Source organism: Typha latifolia, chromosome 15 (assembly GCF_019914945.1).
Source record: "Typha latifolia isolate L0001 chromosome 15, TyphaL0001v2, whole genome shotgun sequence".
Taxonomy (NCBI): Eukaryota; Viridiplantae; Streptophyta; class Magnoliopsida; order Poales; family Typhaceae; genus Typha; species Typha latifolia.
This window is the reverse complement of record NC_133100.1, coordinates 808,470-824,519: the sequence shown is the minus strand read 5'-3', so window position 1 is coordinate 824,519 and position 16,050 is coordinate 808,470. Positions and strand designations below refer to the sequence as shown.

Below are 16,050 nucleotides of genomic sequence, written 5' to 3'. Positions count from 1 at the left end.
TCGAGAGAGCGGCACTTCCCATATTTTTATATACTGGATGTAAATATTAATTATAATAATTACTCATTTTCAATCAACATGAACAAGTTATAATTAGACTCACTAGAAACTTTCATTACTTCTATTATCTTTTTTTAAAATACTTTAAGCATAGATCTTGCACCCCCCACCACCACCTCATAAATTTTTGTTCTCGGCTCCACCACTAAAAAAAAATACATAAATTTGTAAATATATCAAAATGAGGTTAAAAGACAAAGAGTTTCTTACATGTATGTGCCTCCAAAACTTCTTATTTAATAATACTCCTTGAAAATCTCTGATTTTTGTGTGGATACTCTTCAAATTACTTTTGATAATTATAAGTAAAAAAATCTTAGTAATTTAGTAGATGAAAAGGACAGATACTCTGATACGAAAGGAGTATATAAAAATAAGAAAAAATTGTCTATTTATATTTAACTTGATAATATCTTTATTGATTGGTTATGTTTTTGGGTATCAATGTAAAATTTTTTGAGGAATATATATATATATATATATATATATATATATATATATATATAATATGAAGAGATGTAGAAATTGTAGCAACTAAATGGTAATTGTTACTAATGGGACATCAAGCAATCAGCCCCGCCCACGTGAATTGCCACTTGTGGGAATATTGTGCCCTTGGAAGGAGCGGGCCCCACAGCAGAGTTCCATTTGTGAGGGGGCACTTCTAATATCCTATTAATCCACCCACATGGGTGCTCGCCCAGCTAGTGCCAAATGGATAGTCATCATCCGGAGTTTGGGCCGAACAGAGTTGTCCGTCCTGTCCGCGAGTGAGTCGGGTTAGACTAGATTAGAATAGTCTAGTCCGTTACTGTCCACCGGCTCAGCTCGTGAGAGTGTGAGCTGAGGCTGAGCGAGCTGCACTTAATAAGGCGACATTAATCGACGCAATAATAACTAAGACAACAATGGGAATTAGAAACCATGAGATGGTAACCAGATTAAGAATGGGAGAAGACCAATTGACATTGATCATCTCCTCATGGATCATGACATGGGAATACGACTGGAAGTAAATCTTATCATACTCCCCACTGTGTGGAGCGGCAACCCTATCTCCATCGAATTGCTATGTATAAGACAATGGTAATAGTGTTATTATTAGATGCTGCTAGATAAGAGCAAACCCTAAGTGATCTGTCTCCTCTACCATTGTAGTCTCTCGCTATTCTTGAGCATTGCCTTGGCCTCCAATGCTCACGAGAAGAGTAGCCATTGGTGTAGGTCGAGAGCTTCTTGAGAGCATCAAGAACTAGACAAATGAGAAGAATGCAGGAGCGGAGCTGGGGCAATTAAAGATCCGAGTGAACTATGTGGGTCTAGTTGGGGAGAATTTTGAGGCAGCAATAGAAGCGGTGGCTTTCAAAGAAACGGAGCAAGAAAAAGACTTCTCTGCTATTTTTATACTACATCAGCCTCATGTTTTTGTGAAACGGCGAGCTTCGGGCTTCGAGCTAGGCTTTCTTGGAAGGTTAGACGATTTTAATATCCTCGAATATATCTAAGAATCCGATGAAGTGGGTCGGGCCAACGGGCAAGTTTTCGAGCCAAGCTATGCAGCCAAAAGTTTGGCTCGTGCCACCCCTTTGCAATTCGAAAGTTCGGGTCGGGCCGGGCATTGGCAAGTTGGGCCATATGATCACCTCTATAAATAAGTCATAGTGAGGGTCGAAATTATTCTCTTTAGGCTTTGCTTGGAGGATGTTAGAAATAATATTTTTAATCATTTTTATTCCATGAATGAATTATTTCTTAATGAGTTGTTTTTAAAGGATAATAAATATATGTGCTTTTGTTTTGGGTGGAATTATTTTATAGGAATTGATATTTTATAAGAATTATCCATAATCTTTTTTTTAACTCCGCAACTCCATTAAATCATAAGATGTGAAAATATTTTGCTAAATGACTATTATTTCTCTTATTGTATCCCTCTATTTATCAGATATTATTATTACTATTATTAATTTTTAACAGTGGCCAAAGAAGAGTGCCATGTTCCTCTCTAAATTCCACAACAACAAAAAAACAATATTATTTTTGCTATTTGGTACGTGTAGAATATATACATCTCTATTTTCACAGCATAATTAGTACAACAATAAGATTCAACATTGAAGCAAATCAATCAAAACCTTAACAAAATAATGCACAAATGCATGAAATAAAAAGTCTTCAAGATTCATGTAGGGATCATGTACTCAACATGCTCCTCCATGCCAAACTCTAGGTAAGAGATGAGAACGAAAGCTAAGATCACAAGAGCAATGGCAAAGCATCCCATCCCCATCGCCCGCTTCCCTCCATGACCACTCTCTCTTCTCTCACCAACTTTTACCTCTTCCTTCTTCACGCTCTTGAGTGAAAGTTTTGAAGAAGAAGAAGAGGAGGAGGAAGAAGAAGAAATGTATCCTATGTTGTAATTTTCGCCATAGCCGTCGACCGATGACGAACAACACGAGCAAAGGGAGTCGATTCCAGCTCCTTGGATCAGCACAGAGGAGCAAAGACTACAAATCTCTTCGTCTCTTACACCCTCCAAGTCCTCCAGGAGCCTCCTTCCCTTAAACTTGCCGCTCTTTATTGCGGCTTTCCTCGCCGTTATGATGTCGTCGACCGAGCTATCACCGGTAAGCATTGCGGTACTCGATCGCGTTGAGGGGGTTTGGTTTTCTTGGAGGGAAGAGATGAGCTTCTTTGGTGAGTTGTGAAGGAGTTTTAGGAAATCCGGGGTGCTGGAGATGGTTGAAGAGCTGCGGCGGTGGCGGTGGCGGTGGCTGCGGCGGCGTGGTATGGACTTCTTGTAGGAGATCCAGTCTTGATGCAGGTGGTGGAATTGGTTGTGGAGTTGGAGTTGGAGTTGGAGTTGGTCTTCTTCATCTCCTTTGGATCTTCTCATGGTGTGTGTTCACAGTACGTAGTTGGGAGGAGAGGGAAAGGAAGGATCTTGGAACGTTTGTTGGGAAGCTTTTGGAGTTTATGAACGACCGACCTATTTTAACCCACGTTTGAAGTTTTGAACGTGTGCGAAATCTTTGCTTTGAGTTGGTTTTTGTTTGTTACGCGCTTGGAGGATTTGCTCCTTGGATTTCGGATACGTTAAGCGAGTTCGTGCGTGCATGGGAGTGCACTTAGACTCTGTGACTAAGTTATTGAAAAACTATATATGAAGTATATTTTGCCAAAGAGTTGTAAATGCAAATATAATCTATGGTGGCTCTCGAATGTAGTTTTAACTGTTTAACTCCTAGCGAGGATGCAATATCTTAAATTTGTATAAAAAAAATTTATACCAATTTCTACTAATATGATGTTTAATTATAAACCAATATAATAGTGTAATAATTACACTTAATGTGACATAAATTTTTTTTAATACGCCGGTAATCTATTCATCCAATGCAAACTATTCCACAAAAAAGCAGTTACTCGCAAAGATTTCAATATACAGAGCTTACGAAAAGCACATTGTGCAAATGGTTAACAATGGCAATAGCTTAACAGGGTATTTGTATTTTGAATATATAATTAGACACAATGGAATGGACAATATGAAGCTTAGAATGGGTGGCTGAACAAAAAGAAGATTAGCAGAGTTAGACAAGATGACTGTTCCTCCCCAGCACCAGCATCACAGTTGCAGAATATCAGCTTTCAGAAGGCTTTGTAATGTCCTCTATCACACCTTTCCCGTCAGCAGTATCGAAGTAGAAGAAGTTTTTGAGAGGAGCTCCTTTACCAGAAATTCCTTTAATCACTTCCTATGAAATCAAATAATCAGAGGAAGATTAGTAAACCACTCAGCAGAGAAGACTCTAAGCATAGTTTTCATCGAAATATATAATTGTTTGATAGTAAGTAATGGAGCAAGAAGGCAAATTAGGCACTGATTCTCCATGCCCCTGCTAACATTAAAAAGAAGGGCAGGATGAACTTCCTTTTGTAACCAACCAACAGCAGCCAGTGCTGTTTCTTGAAGATAGCATCCTCATTTTATTTTTCTCGGGATCATCTGTGCCAATATCTTTAGAGAAAGTAAAAAGATGGTATTCCAGATGCATCACCTTTTTTGTTTTTCAGATTACTTACCAAAATGAGGTGTCTCGAACCACATTAAATTATAAACTGTTGGCAATTGACTTCTGGGGTCTAGATTTGGTTCAACTATATTCTACAAACCTCTAGTAATAGATGGCTGCTAGATAGCTAGGATTTACAGAAAACGATATGATAAAATAAAATCGTAATTTTACTTAAGCAAGCTACTTATCTTAGTGACAAGACATCCGCAACACATCATCAACCACTAATAACACGACCCTTAGTTCCATGAGACACAGAGCTGTTAGGAATTTGAGATCCACAAGGCAGAATTGACACGGTTTGGAAATGTTTAATAGCATTACATCAACAAGGTTAATTTTCCTATATTGTCATGTGAGGCATATGATCCAACATCCTTTTCACACTCTCATTTAATCACTGCCATCCAACAGCGCATGATAGTGACTAATTAAAATTGGTTTTATGGTGTTTTTCTATCACTGCTACTGCAAAAGCTAGCAATGGTTAAATACATTATGCAATACGGCTGTCTATATTTGTATACTGTTGTTGATTGTGAATTTCCATTAGTCACGTACATTTTAGCTAGATGAATTAAAAAAAAACAAAGCCTCTGTGAGAGGCTCCAGCCAATGCTGGAAGGGCATGACAAACAAAGCTTTATGTAGTGTCACTGTTTTCATGACTTAAAACTCACACTTAGTTGTAGTGAGGCAAGCCTTCTTCAGATTAAGTTTACCATCTAACTAGGTAAGCAAAATTCGTGCTGAAATTCCTCACAAAAAACCTTATTCAGCTTTACCAACTACTGTAAAGATGTAATAACTAATAACTGATAAGCCAATCTTCAGCAGTAACTCAAGGAGCTCGAACACACCTGACCAAGTATGCCCCCTAGGATTGCACATACTGAAGGATGTTCTTTTCTTCCAGCCGCTAGTAGCCGCTCCAAGAGCCCCGTTGGAACATGAGACTCATTCAACAACTGCAATCCGCAATTCAATGTTAATATCATATGTAACTTGATGGTATCACCTAAAGAAAATACAATTGAATACCTGAGCATCACACATTCCCTTCCTTAGCTTCAAAATTACAGGAAGATCAGAAATAGATGTTTCACCAGGATTACGCCCCTCGGACAATTCAAACTTTTCCAACACTGTACGAGAATAAAATTTATCAACTAATGCAACGACACCCAGTATATAGAATGACTGGTGTCTAAACAGTTGGACAAAAAGATGGCTAGTTAATCAACTTCATAAACTGTATTTACTAGCAAAAGCAAACTTCTAATGAAAAACACTGTCTACCACAACCCAATGGCACATCTCATCGTTGATCCTGGAACGGATTACAATGTATGTCGTGCAATGAAAACTCGCCAACAATTCTTAAAAAAGCTCAAAAACACTTTTATCTAGCATCATATTGATACAATGGATAAGCTTGAGACTCTAGAAACTTTGTACACACTATTTTCGTGTATCTACTTATTTGGGGGTTGCCTCTTATATCTCCACAGTCTTTTCATATATCAGCAAATTTTCAAAGAGATCCTAGAATTTTCACAACTCTCATTCCAAAATAAGATTTAAGGAGAGATGTTGCAATGTTATGCAAAATGTAATCAGATCGACCAGTTTCCGACCTCTGTAGAGATTCAGAAAACTTGGATGTATTTCAACAAACCATAAAGTGAATGAGTATAGCGGTATAGCCCAAACAAATGCGCTATCTCCTAAAGTAAGCTTACCATGAAAATTAATTGGTAGTTTGATACTATAACACAAGTAATAGATCAAGTCAGCTTGTGAGAAACTAATCTGCAGGAGTCAAAGTAGCTCAGAATATAATAATGACATCATAAAAAACAATTGTAGCAGAACGATTCTATATCTGAGATAACCTAGAATTAGAATACATGTAAGGAGAAAAATTCAATTTCCATCAAATTATTTGACCAATTTAATTAAGAAATTAACAAGAGCAACTAAGATTTCTGCAGATTAAAACTAGAAACATAGATAAATTTTATGGTTACGTGTTAACATAGTTATTACAGTGTAGGAAATAAATTGAGGCTTCATGCTCAATACCCTCACTAACCTCTCATGGCAAAATACAATTTGCTCACTTTCCTTGGAAGATCCCTCCAAGGTGTCAAAATTGCTTCCTGCAATACCAGCAGACTATGATAAACAATATAACGGAAATAAGATTTGATATAAAAGATGATGTTTATACTTGTCCTGAGTTTGTAATTTGTATGCACAATTTCACTGAATTTGTATGTTCAAATTATAAACAATATCAAACCTGCACCATCATGGTGATACTGCACGGAAATAAACCAGAAGTTAAACTAAATGATGCTCTCGACTTCTACATTTCATATAAATTAAGATTTGGGAATGCTACATGAACACAAGTTTGGTTTAGAAACCCTATTTTGGGTTAGGTCAAGGCCTCAAGTTGAGCAGCCATCTGCCAGCCAATCAGAACCATCTTGACTCGTTCAACCCATAGTTTCTACAAACATTAAAGGGCAATACTTACCTTTCAATATACTATTTCAATGGTATGGTTAACTCAAAATCCTTGCAAAGTGAATTTAACTGAATTCGCATATACAAATATGCTGTATATAATGCTTTTTAAAATCAGCAAACGAGAAAAAACAGATAAAGCTGCTAGCAGTTAACACCAATGCCTCCAGCATCAACTATGCATACAAAAGGGTCCCTACTAACACTGAGAAGAAAGAACCTAACATGATAAAAATCAAGCATCACCAATAAAATAATGTACCTCAAGGCTTGGGTAATTCACTTGGCCTTCAGCAGTGCCATCAGGTTTTTTCTGCCAAAATAAATGAAGGCAATTAATCATTTTATGTAACTTCTATATTCTTATATTCTGACATTTCCCATAAATAAAGCAGACATCTAAAGAGCAAATGAGGCACAAACTACACGGAAAAACAGGAATATATATAGGAAGCAGACAACAGAGCCACCAAGTTAGTACATATAAAGTATAGACCTGTAAGTTAGAAATGAGGAACATGTGAAATGAGGTGCAGCTTGTATGTAATATATCAGATGCATTCATTCATTTCTTTAGGAGTCACGAAAGTCCAAGTACAAGAGTTGGCAGCGTCTATATGTACTAAAGGAAAGTTGGCACCTACAATGTTCAGATCAAACAGGAAAGTACCATTGAGCACCTCAGTGCAGAACAAGACATGCTATAAGCGTATGGTAATCAAAAGGCCAATCTGGATATTGTTATGCTCCCAGTTCAGCGCAGTGGAAGCTCTTATTGGTATTCTCTTAAAAAGGAAATTACACTTTACCCCCGTATGGTTTAGCCAATAACATGAAATCCCTATGCACTTTCAACATAAGTACTTAATCCTTATGTAGTCTGGACCAAAGTGCAATTGTTAATTTGCCATTAAAGTTGGCACCTACAATGATAAAAAAAAAATTCCCCTATATATTAAGTCACGAGTAAACAATATTTCACTCTTTTTATTTTCTTTTCTTTTTTCCCCATTTATATCGTTCTCTCATGAGCTCTCATCATCTAATCAAGCTAGGTCCCATCTCCATCTTCTCTCACCTCCCTACCAAAATCCACCCTACAAACCCAATCATTTCTCTTCATCACTACTCAAAGATCTCATTCTTCGTCTTCTCCAACCAAAACCCATCTCAAATCTTTGTCAAAATGTACATCAAAATCCCCTCATTCTTCCTAATACAAGCCCTCTTCTCCGATCCTTCCAAGACCTATATCCCAAATTCTTGCCATGATGGCAATTTTCAATCTCAAAATCTTATTTTAGGCTCTTCAAATCCCAACCCAACTCCCACCCACCTCCAATCCCTTATCACGGACCCCCAGCCCCCAACCCAAGTTCCAAGCACCTGCTGCTCATCATCTGTCTTGAGGCCCTCTGCCTCCTCACTGCTTTGCGCTCTCCACCTCGATGTCATCGTGAACCTCCTCCCAAAAATCATCGCTCACCTCATCCGTGGCTCAAATACCCGGAGGCGTCCAACTCCTCCGTGTATGATGACTGCCGAGACGTCGCAAATTTGCTCTCTACGCTGTCTCCGCCCAATGGCTGCAGCGGCTGCTTGCTCAAGGCAATGAGGGAAGCCATTGTTCAAGGCAATGAGGGAAGTAGACATGCTTGATGAATGTCAGTTGTCCTCCATTGTTTGATACATGTGGTTGTCCTCCAATGTTTGATGAAAGGAAAGTAGGCATGCTTGTTAGTGAAGATTTGAGAAAGAAATGTGAGAAAGTTGTTGGAGATATTTGAGGGAGAAAGGTGAACAGATTTGGATTTGGTCTGCTTGAGAGAAATGTAAAGTGGCAACTACAAGTTATATTAAAAATTGTGGAGGAATACTTTTGTTATATAAATATGATATTATGGTGGGAGAAGTTGGTCATTGGTATCCATCTAATATGATGAAAAAGATAATAGTTGTACTTTGGTCCTAGTGACAAGAGAGTTAAGTGCTTAAGTTGAAAGTCTAGAAAAGTTTGTACAATTGAGCCAAACCACATGAGAGTAAAGTATAATTTCCCCTTTGTTTATTCTTTATACATTCCCCGCTAACCTTTATATTGCTTCTTTTAAGTTTCATCTGGTCCAAGGTTTTCCAAATTTACTTATGAATTTTCAGAAAGAAACTAAACGTTCAGCTTATCCCAATGTATTTGGTATTTTCCCATGTCCTAAAAATCTCCTTCTGTATTTTTCAATCAAGTAGTTATCATCCTCGATAAAATCAAGGAAGACTGAGAAGCACCAACTATATAAAGAAATCTAATTGGTAATATATAAAAAGAAAAGGGAACTTAGACATAAGATGTAAATTAGATTATCCATAAGAAAGTTTTATTGCTCATAATCTCACACTAATTTCCTTATAAGAGTCAAGGAGCAGTGGAGAACCATGAATTCTCAAAATTGGAACAAAGAAAACAGATACTTTGATTTCAACAGAAATAGCACTAATCATGATAAGTAACAAAAAAAAAATATATATATATATATATATAAACAGAAAATTTCTTGTTCATCTCATAAATATCGTTGATCCTTTAAATTCCCAATGCAAATATTTCTTTATCAGGTGGAAGGATACAAACTGAGTAAACAAGAGCACTACTCTAGTGTTCAAACTTCAAACCAATGTTTTAAGAGCAACAGTGGTATGCGGGCGGCCACCCCACCACATAACACCTAGGAGGTATGCAGGCACCTTGGCAGTCTAGCATTTTTACTATATAAAAAATAAAAAATAATTATGTATGATATATAATAATATACTACTATGGTTAATTTGTTAATAGTGTACACCAAAATATAGAATAATATGATCACAAGTCACACCCATAACAGCAAGTTCTCACTTTCTTACTCTAATTGCTACCTCAAATACTGAAATTATACAATTGAAAGGAATGTAGGAATGGTTAAATGATTTAAATCAGATAAAGAACATACTATTATGTGCTTAGGATGAGACTAACATGACAATTATCTAAAGAGAATCATTGAAAGACAGCGATTAGATAACTTATATTTCCTCAGAAAGCCCTTGCAATGATCAAACAAGATATAATAAATCCTAATATGTAATGATCATCCTTGTGCGACTAAAAGCTATATTAAATATTAAGAAGAACATATTAATTGCAGGAAAAATAGAAAAAAAGGAACTTCCTACAAAGTCAAGCTGCCAAGCACATGCGGTCGCCTTTTCAAAACACTGCTTCAAACTATAGTGAAGCATCATATTCCACATAGGCTCTGACTTGTGAGGAAATCAAAACTCTAAGCCTTGTTTGCCTTCAAACTAAAGGAAAATCTAAAATAGCTAATTATAAATTCTTACTTTTAAAATTGTACCTCTAATCTAGAGTAAGGTATTCTAATGTTTATTTGTAATATAAAATATTAATGTAATAATTATCTTTGATGTGACATAAAGTTGAGATAAAATACATATAAAAATAAAAATTGACTCAAATGCCCTTGATTTAACATATAAATTTAAATTAAAGTGTTCAATAAGTGAGTAGTAGGAGAGAGAAGATAGGTGAGAAAATTGGGCAAGAACTTTAGATATGTAGAATGAGATAAGTGGACAGTAGGAAAGAGAGGATTTTTAAAATAACTTTAGTTAAATCAAGTATAAAATTATAATTAGGCTTATGTGTGGAATAAGTTAAATGGTGTTTCTAATCTAGAGTAGAGACAATCTGATATTTTTTATTTCTAATCAAGAGTAGTGCTCCCTAATCTAGAATAGGAAAAAAGATAATCATGAAGCAATGAAGGACTAAGAGACTCTAACTCAACTTCCTGGATTAGAGAGCATTTCCAGCTATTAATTTTGGGTGGACTGAATATGGGCTTCTGCATATCAAGTTCCCAAGAAACCAGAAGTACCAAAACTGCATCACCTTGGATGGAAATTGAATTTTATAATTATATTCGATAAGAAGTACTACAAGACATCAATATCCTTTTACCTCATCTAGATGTTCATATTTGCTGGCAAATAACCAAACCCATCCCAAATCAGCTTGATGTGATCCTTACCCAACCAGATCTGAGTTGACTATGAATCACAAGGACCTACGTGACTACTGATCCAACCCTGACACATTGACAAGTAGGCAATTTGACCCCAAAGGCCAAAACTAACTTAGAATTGGATTAATCTAGAAACCGCTAAACTGTTCTGACCATTACAAATTTAAATACAAGACACCATTTCCATCAAAAGAACCACCAAAATAGACAATTATTTGAACGTAACTCTGGATAAGCAAATGATGTTTGGCACAACAGTTCACCCTATTGTTTGCTAAATCTTAGTTCTGACATTTCTGTGAGTTCCCCTTGAAACAAAGGGACCATTAATAGTAACATTTGGATAATGCAACATTATATATAAGGTATAGCAGGATTGTTCTCTATGCATCGAGAAAAGGAAAAACATGTATATTCCGATGGTGGAATATCAATAATCAACTTCTGAGATTTAAAACAACAGAAATATTATGACAAGAATCATATGCGCACCTGTGCATATGTGTAGTTCTGCAGATCAACAAAAATTTCGCCACACGAATCCCTACATTCTATTGTATAAAATGCAGTGCGCTTTGATCTCTTGCGACATTTCTCATTTATGGATTTCTGAGACATAATAAGATATAAGTGAAAGTACTACAATATAAGTGATCATCAAAAAATGAGGAAGTTGACATAAGTTTCATGCAATTATTTAAAGGAGAGTATGATTACTGTTTTAGAACCTTTGCTTCAAGAGAGACACGGCTAATAACTACAACATCAAACTTTTCAAAGAACTCTCCAGCAAAATTTGACAAGTCACCTTAAGAAGCAAAGCAAATTGGTTAGTATGGCATCAAAGTGGTAACAGCCAAACAATCAGTTATCGTAGATACAATACTATATCACAACGTCTAATTGCTAGATCTTGCACTAAGGATATGTGATTGAACGTCACTCTCAGAAATTTCTTTCATTAAAGATGTCACTCCTTTTGTTACAAATCAAGGAATGCATCTCTAGATGAATGATTTGGAAATTCTTTTGGAGCCTTCTCGCCATTTAGTTGTGCTCTGGCCAGCCCCATATTGTTGAGTTTTGTTGCTAATAAAGAAATGCATTTATCTCTCGATGAATGATTTGGAAATTCTTTTCGAGCCTTCTCATCTTTGAGTGGTGTTCTGCCCAACCTTGTATTGTTGAGGAAGTGCTATAATGATTCTGGCTATACGTTATATTCAATCATTTCAAATTACAAGCTGAGCTTTCCTCATCGCATATAGTAGCCCCTATGATAAGCATCTAACAGACAATATGTCATCCTCTCCAAATTCACAAGTCAACTGGCATAAAATAAACTATATATGAATAAGGATAACTAGCAGATAAACAAACTTTGATATGAAAACACATAGATAATATAAATACATAGCAAAAAGAAAAGCAACTATTGCAAAAGTAAGAGTCTGATTTAGAAAATAAAAATAAAAAATAGCATCTTAGATTGCCGATCAAGAAAAATATTACCATCATAAGAGTTCAAAGATAACTTTTCATGAAAATACTCCCAAAAAGATGAATGAAGTGAAGTAGGTGCGTTACTATTTTCTAAAAGTCAGTTTTCCCTTAAGCTTTCAATGTTTCAAGTCCTAGATAAACAGCAACACTACCTACATAGAGAAACAATTAGCCAACACACTAGAAAATAGTCAAATATCTGCAGCAGACAGGAAAAATCGGTGATGTTGGCATCAATTATGCATCAAATCCTAAAAAATGAGAAATCATCTAAGAATCGCTCACCTTTTTCTGCTGAAACACGGACCATCGGATTGAAATCTCGTAAAGAGTTGCAGCAAAGTTCTGCTATAGTTTTGCCGCTGTATATAGACTCGTCAGGAGGAATCAAGAAGTTTGCATTAAGATCCTCCTGTCTAACTAAATTATCATCCATTAATGTCAAGCTCCCAACTCCAGCTAGAACAATATTCTTGCAAAACTACAGAAAGACAAGAAGAACCTCAGTTACCCACTGAATATGTGCGCAAAATAGAAGCTTTCGAACAAAATCTTTCTCTAGAACAATAGCAAAGAGGGAAAGATAACAAATAGCTGAAAAAATCAAGTAAAAAAAATCAAACTTGCCTCAACCGTTGTACCATTCAATCCACTGACCAGTATGTGAGCCTTGCTTAATCTAGACAAACCAAAGAAAGCAACAAAAGGGAACCAAAACTCACCCAGAATACCTCAAATCGAGAGAAAATGAGAAAAAATTCGCTACACGACATAGTGAAGGCGTGGAGACGATGAAACCACTACCTCTTCTGCGCGTCGACGCCCCAAACTCGAATCTGGCGATCGTAGAGAGCCGTTTCTTGCGCTGTGAGCTCCTCCCCGTCCATCTCGATTCGTAGTCTGCTAAGAAAAAACTAGAGAGATGAGGAGCACGAAAGGCCGAGAGACGAAGAAACCCTCGAGAAGATGCGACGGCAAAGGAGGCAGGGGTTCGCCGAGATCGAGAAGTAGAAAAACTGGGATCCCACGTACCTCCGGTGAGGTAACCCTCTATCTCTATTTTTTTTCAAAATAATTTAATTTTTAATAGATAAATACTACTGTATGACCTCATAAAATATTGTTCATTTATATTTGACCACCTTTTTTATTTTTAACTGTACGATCCTTAGAAAGCATTATATTTATATTATGACACTCACGTATTATATTTTTAATAAAAGAAATCTAACAGATATAAAAATAACTATTTTGAAAGCTTTTCATAGTTAATAAAGTTAATATGTCAAAAATTCCAAGTAGTCTATATAAAAATATGTTACAGTTTAAGAGTCTAAGAATAATTATCTAATTTTTAAACTCAAAGCCTTTGGTTTGAGACCAATTTTAGTTTGCGAAAATTTTTATTTGTTTTCTAATATCAAAATATAAATATGTATAATCTAAATACTACATAGGGTTAATTAATTAGCTTGAAGGTTATTAAAGTTGATGAAAGTATGACTGTTATTAAGGGAACCCTAATCATTGATCCGAAGTATTTTTTTATTATTTAGGAGTTGTTTTTGGCTTGCATGTACTCATATTTCATTTAATTCTTTATTATAAGATAAATAATATAAATATATACATATGACATGCTTGAGTGGTTGACATTTTCTATATTGAAGTAGGAAATATGATTATGGGACATCTCTTCGAACCATATGAAACAAGCTTATAATTTTTACCAATGGGTTTTAATCTAAATAGTTGTGCCATTTCAAAATATCTAATGTCAAACTATATATATATATGTGTGTGTGTATAGGAAAAGAACTTGAAAATAAATAGTAAAAAATAAAAAAAAATGTAATTAATTAATTAATAAGAAGTCATTATTGTAGTTCAATGGTTAGACCTTATCGATCCATGTTCACTAATCATCTGTAGCATAGATAATAGTTACAGATTGGTCGATGCCATCCCATAACAGGAAATTGTGGGGTTGGTCATAGCTTGGGTGGTTTGAAAATTATTGTTTATTTACATGTGAATTTAATAGCTTGGCTTGGCTTTGGCTAAATAGTTTGACTCAAGTTTAATGGTGTAACTTAAAAGTCTGTTAATGCATCAGTTTGAAGTATTAACTTAGTTGTGTTCAGCTTAAAAGTCTGATTCAACAATGTAACACAATTTAGTGCAATTGTTCAATAAGATGAATTGCCCATGTGTGTCTCGTTTAATATAAATGTTGACATAGTTATTGCAATTCATTATTTTATATGCTTCGAGGTCCAGATGCATTTATATTCAATAAGGATTGACCCTATGTTTAGCTTACAGGCTCTTGAATGAAAAAAAAAATTCATGCTCATATACATTGAGATTGATATTTAATAGATCTTCCATTAAAATATTATATATATATATATATATATTATTTTAGTTCATTGCAATTAATTTCTTAGAAATCGATTCAATTATCCAATTTATATATCAACAAATGTTTTTGTAATTCATTCCTATGAAAATAAAATAAACCATAATACACAAATTTTATTTTATTTTACAATTACATTTTTTCCTAAATAGAACAAAACTAATGGAGCCATAGACACTAAATAATGAATCGTTATATAGAGTATAATTGGAAAAACTTATAATTCCATCTCCTATTGTATTTCAGATTGTGATGCCTTTATTTGTAAAACTAGTCGTTAATACAACTCTTAACTTATAGTATATGAAACTCATTTAATGTTTCTTTTTAAGAGATAAAAAAAATATTTAATGGTGTCCTAATTAAATTTGCTGAGAATCTTGTATTCTATTATCTTTTGATACTTGCTATTTTATTATTGGCAAAGCTTTTTAGAATAAGTCTTCTTATTCCGATGTAGTAATTAAATAACAACTTAATTTTTTTGGTATACTAACTCATCATTCTCGTTCCTTTTATTTCATATAACTTTTAAAATTAATTCAATAATAATAAGAAATTACTACTTTGTCCGTATTTAAAAAATATTATTAATTCCTAATACAAATTTATTACTTTAATATTAATTTTATATCACATCAAATATAATTATTACTTTTATATTAATTTAACTAAAGAATAGTGATACAATTCGATGCATATTGGCTCCAATCGCGGCATTGAGTTTATGAGGATGAACTTATTTATCTAGTTGAGTTTTGTTAGAAGCAATAAAAGTATTTTTGCCAGGGCGCGTTCGAATAAGGATTCGAATGCATGCACACATTTGCAAAAATAGAGAATGCAAATTGTGTGTTCAAACGGAATTGGGTCGTTTGAATGAAATCGAGCCGTTCGAACGCCAGCATACGTTTGCGCATTAGAACGCACCGCAGGGAAAGTTGTGGGTTTGTTAGAGTTGTTTAACTTAGTTGATGAGTCCTTAGGTGAGTTTCTATAAATATATGGAGGAAACCCTAATTTGAGTTAAACTTGGATAATTAAATTGCCTCTATCTCCCTTTTAACTTGTCTCTAGTCATTGTCGCCCCCTCCCCCTCCCTTCTTTCACCGCCCAAGTCTTTGGTTGGTCTCTTCGAGTTTCTAACCCCTTCTTCTACAACAACTTCTCCCTCTCATACCAAAGAGTAAACCTAGCATCTATCTAGCAATTTGAGGGCTATCAAGCTAGGATCTAATTGACCTTCGACCAATATTTAGTATATATCTTGAGATCTAATTATCCAAATTTTGTGACTTGGATTTGTTGGAAAGCTCTATTCAAGGGTAACAACATATCCAAATTTTAGGAGGATCTGTCAATTAGATTG

At 35.1% G+C, this 16,050-nt stretch overlaps 1 protein-coding gene across 2 annotated transcripts; it reads right to left on the bottom strand.

The window, feature by feature from the left end:
- Positions 1 to 3,485: 3,485 nt before the first annotated feature.
- On the bottom strand, positions 3,486 to 13,363 carry LOC140801870 (SUMO-activating enzyme subunit 1A-like). 2 transcript variants are annotated; one of them, XM_073157224.1, is made up of 10 exons: positions 13,064 to 13,317; positions 12,887 to 12,938; positions 12,545 to 12,740; positions 11,485 to 11,564; positions 11,249 to 11,365; positions 6,940 to 6,990; positions 6,238 to 6,304; positions 5,184 to 5,287; positions 5,003 to 5,110; positions 3,486 to 3,821 (listed from the first exon to the last, which is right to left on the bottom strand). In XM_073157224.1, the coding sequence occupies exons 1-10, from the start codon at positions 13,144 to 13,146 to the stop codon at positions 3,708 to 3,710; spliced, it is 972 nt and encodes a 323-aa protein (XP_073013325.1). In that variant the 5' UTR covers positions 13,147 to 13,317; the 3' UTR covers positions 3,486 to 3,707. The 2 variants fall into 2 exon arrangements, with proteins under 2 accessions (XP_073013325.1, XP_073013326.1); XM_073157225.1 differs by lacking the exon at positions 12,887 to 12,938 and having other exon boundaries at positions 13,064 to 13,363.
- Positions 13,364 to 16,050: the final 2,687 nt, after the last annotated feature.